Raw genomic sequence first — 9,236 nt, 5'->3', positions numbered from 1 at the left:
ACACAGAGGACAGAGACACACAGGCAGGCACACTCACTCGCAAAGTGAGCCTCCTCTTCTCTTGATAACCTCCTGCTGCCAATACTAGACTGACCAATTTCAAATTCATAGAAAGCTTGCCACAGCAGCACATTTATAGTCAGTACTTTATATAACAAAATATTCCCCTGTTTTTATGCAGCACTTTGCATCCAACAAGATCCCAAAGTGTATTTCATACAGGAGATGACCCACTTCATCTATTACTGAAGTGCTGCCCCACCTGGGAGACACACAGTGATCATTCTGAACCAGCAGCCCCACCTGGGAGACACACAGTGATCATTCTGCACCACCAGCCCCACGTGGGAGACACACAGTGATCATTCTGCACCACCAGCCCCACCTGGGAGACACACAGGGGCCATTCTGCACCAGCAGCCCCACCTGGGAGACACACAGGGATCATTCTGCACCACCAGCCCCACGTGGGAGACACACAGGGATCATTCTGCACCACCAGCCCCACATGGGAGACACACAGTGGTCATTCTGCACCAGTGGCCCCCACTGTAGGTGCAGATCAGGGGGAGGAGAGAGAAACAGCTGAACCAATTGAAATGCTCCAGCTTTTCTGAACTGTGGGAAGGTCAGATTGAGTTATTGAATTAGTTATATATATAAATTGGTAATGTGAAGAGGGACTATGCCAATACCTCCTCCAATTCCTCGTCCGCTATGAATTCATGTGTATGTCCTCACAGCGCCGTGTCCCCATCTAGTGGTGGAAGTGCGCCATTACCTACACGATATCAATATACTTTTCAGCCCGTCCGAAAAAAAGGGTGTAAAAAACACTACTTGTGAATATCAGGAACTCAGAATGAATTCGCTTGTCCTGTCACCAGAGAAGGTGTGTGGCCTCTTGACTATCTGAAGAAGTTAAACTGTTGACACACGTGTATGTGTGAGGTACGTGTGTGGGAGGGAAACCGAAATCAATCTTTTGCAACGTCTGCAACACGGCGCTTCGCCTCTGCCCCCCTCTCCCCCGCTCGTCGCTCGACCTTAGCCCCAGAGAGGTAAGGACATTGTGATCCGTCTCATCCTACACTCGGAGGTGGTGCTGAAAAGTGAATCTCAGACTCCGGTCATGAGCTACGAGTCGTGATTGTGGCTCCTGGCTGATGGAGGTCTGGGGATGCAGACGGCCATTAGACATGTGAGTCGCACCACCCAGTCTTCACACCGTCACGCTTCAGACCATTTTAAAACAGCTTCTGCCCCGTCCCCGACCATACCGCCCGGGACAACATCAGCAACACGATACAGGACGTGGTTGATCCGCATTGCGCATGTGTGCTTCCTTGGGGTATAAGAACTGCGCTCTCGGGCTTTCCGAAGACTTGATTTCCGTGCGTTGGTGCGCTGTGCTGTCGTCTTAAGGTATGTATAAGGTCTGTTTTGGTTACCTTACCTGGTACTGACGTCTACAGCGACATCTTTTTTTCTGGAAACAAGATAACATTAGCCAACCTAAGGTCGCACTTTAACGACCTACATTAATGACTTAATCTTCTATCTAGGAGGTGGTCGCAGGGTGTGTATTAACCATGTCTGGACAGAGGTAAAAATGTGTGTAAAACTTGCTGTTTTCCTCAGTGCGTCAGGGCGTCGCGCCTTATCTCTCTCCCTGCATTTATTACTTAATTGTACTTATTGCCTCAATTCCTCTTGTGGAGGCTGTACCCCGACCTGCCAGGACCGGGACAGAGTCCGGCTCCTCCTTCGCAAATGGCACTGACGCTCTCCGGGAAAGCGGCGCTCGTCACCGGCGCGGCTCAGGGGCTGGGCAGGGGCTTCGCCGAGATCCTGCTCCAGCACGGGGCGAAGGTAAGGTCGTGGGCTCATGTCTGCAAATCACGGGAAAAAAAAGAGAGAAACCGCTCGAAACAAAATGTCTGAAAAGTTTTCAAAAATAGTCGAACGGCCAGGAAACCTGCGGCCGCCCTCGGTCTGTCATTTGCGCTCAGAACAAGACAGCTGGGATTTGTTTAAAACTAGCTGTAAACTACACCGCGTGTAGCACTTGGATAGAAGTACAGTTAATTAACCACATCCCCCTTGTAATATAGCAGATCTGTGCGCGATAAGTACGTGTACCATCTGATCCGGTAATTATGATGGTGATGTTATTAAACGTCCGGCAGCTAAGGACTTCGGATCATGTCCGCGCAACATAGCCTAAAGCTGAAAAAAAAAATCCAGATGTTTCAGTCTCAGTCCACTTATATTTTACAGCCTCGTGGGTTTTCGCCTTTTTACATCTTTTAAAAACCGGCGAGACCGACAGTAGGACTTCCTCTTCCAACAGGGCTGTATCCACAGAGTTCAGATTCCGAGTCGGACAACAACAATCTGTTCACTGACAAAAAAAAAGTGACACCTCGTTTCACATTCAAGTGGGTTTATCTTTTTTTTTTCTCGCGTGGGACCTCGGGACCGCGACTGTGGCGCTTAAACCCGTGACTGTCCGTGTTGTTTTGTCAGCTGTACATACTGTCACTGTTTATGTACTGTTTCGTCTTCATCATGTACTGTCCACACTGTGGGGTCTTGTTTGTCACACTGTGTCGCCTGCTGTACTGTGCCTGTCCTGAGAGATCGGTGTGGATAAGATGTACATGTACTGTACATATAGCAATAAACACCTCTACCTACCCTGTACCCACCCTGTTCCTACCCTGTACCCACCCGCTAATGTGCAGCCCCACCTGGGCGACTCCCAACAGCCCAGGAAGTTTCATGAAAAACTGTTGCACCTGTTGAATTACAGGAAACTTTACAAATGAACTTTAGAGAGGCCATCCATTGTTCATGCCCAGAGTGGAATTTAGCCAGGACACTGGGGTTAACTTTCTTATCTATTTCAGCAACGTAAAACCCAAATAGTTATGCATTCTCTCGTACATAAAGAAATCATTTTCTGAAAAAAAACAACAACAAGTGCGTGCTCCAGGCGAACAAGTCCAAGGGAATCCTAAGGGACACCCAGGGCGAAGTCCAAGAGTCCAGAGCTGGGTGATCCCTCCAGGACAAAAACAAGACCGGGCCGGAGCGGGATCCGGTGCAGGGGCAGGGAATAAAAACAGTAACGAGGCCAGGCGCTCCGAGCCCCGGACTCAGACGGTCAGGACGCCGTGAGGAAGCCTATGCCGCCAGGTCTCTCCTGGACCCGTTGGTTCCAGGTGTCCATCTCCCAGTACTGAGCGAGGGGTAGCGAGAGCACCAGGCTTGAATAAGGAGACGCAAAACAGGGAGCAGGTGCACATAATAAGCTAAAATACAAAAGGGTCGGAGCGCCCTTTAAGAGGAGGGATCCCTATCGTGACAATAAGACCACTTTACTTTAAAATATTCTCGTGGAATCTACGATTTACCCAACGGTCTAATCACATCTACTAATACCTGTCTGTTTTAGGTGGCTCTCCTGGATGTAAATGAGACAGCAGGAAGTGAACTGAAGGCAAGGTTTGATGAGCAGTATGGAGCCGACAGCACACTCTTCCTGCCCTGCGATGTGTCTTCAGAAGAGCAGCTGACAGGTGCGCTGCTCTCCTTAGATTCACCAGGCCTGCCTGCTTCCCGCGTGCGCTGAGAGATGAGCTGGATACAAATACGGACGGATATGACTCAACAGAGTCAATGTCTTGAAAGGGCTGCTGTTGGAGAGCTCAAAGTTAAACAGTTTGCCGAAATCTCTGAATTGCACTGCATGAACTGGGTGTCTGAGCAATGCACCCGGTGGACTGGATCGCCTTCAAAACCAAACGCGGCTGAGCCTGTACAAAAGCCACACATCAGAATTCCCATTTCTTTAGATAAATTCCGTTTAATTCAGTTTAATTTCATTCCTAGGTTCTGCTGAGTCAAAAGGTTGGTGTTATGATGGAAGGGGAGATATGTTGTGTGGGGCGGAGGATTCGGTGCTCCTCTTGTGGTAGTTTTGCTCGAGATAGTGAAGAATAAGCAGGTAACATTATGTACACCTCACCACATCTGAAGGAGTTATGTATTATACTATACTCAAGGTAACACTAGAGCGTAGAGTATCTCCACTCAGGATTGACGTGTTCTGTGGGCTTATAGTTGTGTTCTTGTTTCGGAATTACACACTATATTTTGTTTTGCTAGCTTACTTTGTCATTTTAGCTGAGTTATTGTGATTCCTTGTGGTTCCCAGATAAGGAATGTGGTGGGACAAGTAGGAACGTGAAGTACAGAACTGGGCAGCTGTTTCAGCAATAACAGATCATTCTTCTGATCACAGACGCATTCGCCAAAACCTTCGAGAGATTCGGGCGGCTGGATATTGTCTGCAACAACGCAGGGATAGGCAACGAGAACGACTGGGAGAAGACCGTTGCGATAAACCTGGTGAGATTCGAGGCTGCAGCATTGAGCCAGTGTGTGTGTGTGTGGGTGTGAAGAGGGCAGGAGGGAAATTCTGGAAAGGAAGAGATTTGTAGGCAGATAAGATGTTTAACCCCAGAAATCCTCCCTGAGACATCGAGTGCTGGGTGCCGTCATCCCGTCAGCTGCTCCTTGAGCTTCCACTCAATTGATCTCCCCTGGGGCTCCCAGCACCCCGCCCCGGTGGGGCTCCCAGCACCCCGCCCCGGTGGGGCTCCCTCTCCTCCTGCTGGCAGAGTGCTGGCGCGGCGAGGGTGTTAGTCGGAAACGGAAGCGCGCGTGGTGTCGTCAAGAGCTCTGACTGACGCCGCTGGCCTTCGCTATGTTGTCAGAACGCGGTGATCCGGGGCACCTACCTCGCCCTGCAGTACATGAGGAAGGAGAACAGAGGTCACGGAGGGGTCATCGTCAACGTGGCGTCGATGGCAGGTACGACATTTTCCACAGCACGTCTCCTCGTGCGAGCACGGCTCTCCTCGCTGCCGTTTTTTTGACACGTTTGCTCGTTGTTCTGAAAAAAAAACCGTGGCGAGTTTATGAGGAAGCCACGTCTGATGCACAGAGGCGGCCAGAGGAGCCAGGCCACAGTACGCCAGAGGAGCGTGTGGCCTGCTCCTCCTGCCGGGCCTGAAGCATGGGCTGATGGCTCCGATCAGATACATCCACAGCTAGTGCAGGGACTTCATTAAGAGCTCACGTGGATCAGAATGCGTCCTCTGCGGCTCACCGGGAGCAAGCGCGAGGGAATGTTCCGGTGAGCGGATTCGCCCGGGCCGTCCTCAGGAAACGTCACTGAGTGTCACTCTCCCTTTGCCCTTAGGTCTGGGGCCCATGCTCACGAATCCTGTGTACACCGGCACCAAGCACGGCGTGGTGGGCTTCAGCAGGGCCTTGGCGGTATGTGTCTGCCGTGCTGCTCCGCGCCGGTCAGTGCTCCCTTCTGGTCAGACCCGGAAGGGTGTTCAAGCCAGTCCCTCGCCAGCCCCAACAGACAGAGAAACAAGGGATAGGTTTATGCCATGCTGAAAAGAGAAGGAAGAAAACGCAACGTGTCGGCGATTTGCAGCCTACGCATGCTGACGCAGCTCCCCACCTGAACCACTAAGAGACAGAGATACCTGCGAGTGAAACAGGAGACCAGGGAGACGGGGCTTGAAGCTGTGATAGAAGCACTCTGTGTGCAGGGGTATGCGGTGGTGGTCTGCTCTCTCTCTTTTCTTATTTTCTCTTGCTTGCAGGATGTCTTACAGCACGTGTCTAATGGGGGGAGTGCACACTGAATAGCACTGGCGTCCCATCTGGGTCTGGACTGACTCTGGGTCTGGAGGAGTTTCACTCTGGAGTGTGACGCAGTGGTCAGTGTGTAACAGCGTGGGTCTCTCTGTCTTGCAGGATGCGTCCCAGGTCTGTAACTATGGAGTGAGAATCAACATCCTTTGCCCGGGTTTCGTAAACACAGACCTACTTCAGTCTCTGACCCCAAACGTTCATCTGGAAGATTCAGACAAGTTGAAGGAGGAATATAAAAACCTCATTGGAGTGCTTGGAATGATGGAGTAAGTTTTTCTTCTGTGCAGTGTATTTAATCAAATAACACTTTTACTGTCCCTCACAGAGGGTAGGGAAGCTCGTGAAGATATGGTTGCCAGCACTTTAAAAAAAAATTGTGTGCCCTCATAATTTAGAATCTGGGCAGCATGACTGCGCAGTGGTTAACATTGGCGCTGTGCTGGGCCGGGTCCTGGGTTCAGTTCCTGGGGTGCTGCCTGCGTGGAGTTTGCACGTTCTCCTCGTGTTCACGTGGGTTTCCCCTGTTTGCTTCTGTTTCCTCCCACAGCCTAGAGACGTGATGGTGGGTTAATTGTCTTCTTGGAAGCCTGGCTCTGGTGTGTCTGTGTGTCTGTGTGTCTGTGTGTCTGCCCTGCGATGGGCTGGCGGCCTGGTACTCTGGGATTGGATCTGGCCGCCCCGCGACCCTGAACTGGATGAAGCTGCTAGATGAGTAATTTGAACCACGAGTGAGTTCTAGTCTCAGCAAGCAGCCCTGCAGCCCCACACGGGAGAATGCGGAAGTGTGCGCCCATCCCTCTGCCACGCCCCCCTGTCTTTTCACACGCCGTCAGCGCTGACTGGAGGACAGGCGCACTGCTCGCTGACAGCCGGCAGCCCTGCAGGCACCGGGGAAGGAGCAGGGGTTCCAGTTTCCCCAGGAGCTGAGAGGGCCGTAGCCGACTAACCCCACCCTATTAATGGAGGCTCTCAGACTCCCGTGCATTGCACGTTGGCCAATTCTGGGGACTGGACACCGGACACTATTGTTGCTTTTTGCTGCTGTTTGATGCATCTTAACCAGATGTGACGTGTGGGATAAATGACTCAATGGAAAATAGGGAACTCCTGGCTCAGATCTCCCCACCCCCGCACCTGTGGCCACAGGGACTGAACAGGGCTGCATTGCCAGGGCTAGGCCTCTAGGGACTAGATCAGACCTTCCCCACCCAGGAGCCATGCAGTCCAGATGTCCTTTCACCTGATGGGGGCTGCTTTGAGCCCGGGCTTCTTGCTCCTGTCCGACGAGAACATTGTCGCAAACGAGAGGAAGCCGTTCAGCCCACTTAACTCACTGAGCTGCTAAGAGCTCGCTGACTGGAGGATCCCACCCACCCGTGTCTGGAAAGAGCAGCTCAGCCCCAGCTGACGGGCGAGCCGAGGCCGAGCGGGGCCTGCGCTTCTGAGACTGACAGGGTCTCAGTGACACAGATGCCCTCTCTGCCGCTGTTTCACCTGCTTCCCTGCCTCGTGCGCTGTCCCCCCACCCTGTGTGTCTGGTTCCGTGTTTGTTTGACTTGAGGTGTAAGTGAAAGACGTTGGATGTTGGATGATGTTGCTTCAGGCAGCGCAGCACTGCGGCGTGTCCTGAAGGATGGTCTGCAGCCTGTTCTTCCTCTGCCGCAGGGTGCAGGAGGTGGCCGCGGGCTTCCTGGAGCTCGTGAGGGACGAGAGCCGGAACGGGGCCGTGCTGAAGGTCAATAAGAGAAGCGGAACCTCCTTCCACACGTTCTCCTAGAAGTCCGGAGGCGACGCGCCGCGGTCCCCCCCCCGGCGAAGACGTGGAGGTCCGTCGTCTGCGCGGAACTGAAGACGCGATTCTGTCATGCAGCGAGGGCTGACGCAGTCAGGCGGCCTGGTGTGAGGTCTGCAGGGTCGAGTGATGAGGTTCGGAGCCCCGAGAAGTCTGTGGCCTCTCACACGTTGAGAACAGTCCAATCCACCCATTCATTTTCTAAACGCTTCCTCCCGTTCGGGAGCCACAGGCACAAGGGCAAACAGACACAGACACGCACACACTCACACCAGGACCAGGTTCTCCAAAAGCCAGTTAACTGACCAGTATGTCTCTTGGGCAGTGCCGTGGTTCTGTGGCTCAGGACCTGCGCCTGTGGCTGGAAGGTTGCTGGTTCAAATCCTGTGGCTGGCAGAGGAATCCTACTCTGTTGGGCCCCTGAGCAAGGCCCTTCACCCCAACTGCTCCAGGGGTGCCGTATAAATGGCTGACCCTGTGCTCTGACCCCCAGCTTCTCTCCCAGTCTGTGCCTCTCATGGAGAGCAAGCTGGGGTATGTGAGAAGCCAAATTCCTAATGCAAGAAATTGAATATGGCCAATAAAGAGATCTTATTTTACAAGCAGAACATATAAACTCCACCCAGACAGCACCTTAGGTCTGGAATTGAACCCAGGGCCACACCTGCCTTTTCTGCTCGGGTTGCTTATCGCATTTCATTGTTCCACAACAAGCAGCTTTCATTCCAGTTTTAATGGGCCACCTAACTGTCGAAGTGCCTCATACACGACAGGATCACGACGTCAGTTCTGTTGAGATGTTAAGTTCAAAGTGTTTTTTTTACATTTGTTAATAAATTCAGATATGTTTAAATTGAATTTTTTTTCAGTATGTCTGCAGACGTTCAATCGTGACTTGAGATGTAAAACCTGTAACAGTCTAACAAATTGCCAAGATAGATCTTATATAAGAAATAAGGAAATTGTGGGAAAGGTTGGTAACATGCTTAATATTTATAGATTCAGTATTTAGGAAAGTCATTAATTGACAAAATTAATCAAGAGACATTTAATCATTTACATGCTTGAAACCCATTTACATTTAGAATAAATATTTTCCCGCTGACAAATTAATGTGTACACATACTTGTTCAGTCTATAGCTCTAACGACTGTTTCTGCCTGTTCCTCTGATGTTGTAGTAGAGTTGACCAAAGAAATCCTCATCACAAACCAAAGAGGAGGAAATTCAACCAGTTTGTTAAAGTGTAGGTTATCACGTTTGGATATCATTCAAACATTTACGCTTGTTTTGTTTTGAATTTCCCTTGAACTTGATTCTGTCATAACCTTTTCCATCTTTCTTCAAAACAATTTATCTCTTGTTGCATTAAATTTAAAGTTTATCTTCGTTAAAGCAGAATCCAGTAACACAACCTGAGTCACTGATAATACCAGACAATAGAAACATATTAGTGAGCCATCAAGACCTTTTGTAATATATTTCTACTAGAGCTTCATAATTGCTAAGAACTTTCAAACTTGATATTCTTTAGCAAACATCTCAGAAGATATTAATTAAGCCATACAAAAAGTCGTGGAGGGCATAATACCCTTGTTCAAGGAATTGTTCTGTCACACTAATAAGCCTGGACTGCAGTCCCTCCTGTGTCTTATCAGGCATTTTAAAGCTTGTTCATTCTGAACAGGAATTTGCTCACTCT

The 9,236-nt window shown here is 50.5% G+C and overlaps 1 protein-coding gene across 2 annotated transcripts; it reads left to right on the top strand.

The window, feature by feature from the left end:
* Positions 1 to 895: 895 nt before the first annotated feature.
* Positions 896 to 8,392, top strand: LOC102689930 (15-hydroxyprostaglandin dehydrogenase [NAD(+)]-like). Of its 2 annotated transcripts, none has more exons than XM_006632104.3 (8): positions 896 to 1,425; positions 1,722 to 1,872; positions 3,461 to 3,584; positions 4,310 to 4,416; positions 4,785 to 4,881; positions 5,273 to 5,349; positions 5,845 to 6,008; positions 7,408 to 8,392. In XM_006632104.3, exons 2-8 carry the CDS (start codon positions 1,774 to 1,776, stop codon positions 7,517 to 7,519), a joined length of 780 nt encoding a protein of 259 aa, XP_006632167.1. In that variant the 5' UTR covers positions 896 to 1,425; positions 1,722 to 1,773; the 3' UTR covers positions 7,520 to 8,392. The 2 variants fall into 2 exon arrangements, with proteins under 2 accessions (XP_006632167.1, XP_015205132.2); XM_015349646.2 differs by lacking the exon at positions 896 to 1,425 and adding an exon at positions 1,509 to 1,606.
* The last annotated feature ends 844 nt before the right edge of the window (positions 8,393 to 9,236 follow it).

Source organism: Lepisosteus oculatus, chromosome 11 (assembly GCF_040954835.1).
Source record: "Lepisosteus oculatus isolate fLepOcu1 chromosome 11, fLepOcu1.hap2, whole genome shotgun sequence".
NCBI classification, from domain to species: Eukaryota; Metazoa; Chordata; class Actinopteri; order Semionotiformes; family Lepisosteidae; genus Lepisosteus; species Lepisosteus oculatus.
Note: the sequence above shows the minus strand (reverse complement) of the source record. Positions and strands in the feature narration are given on the sequence as shown.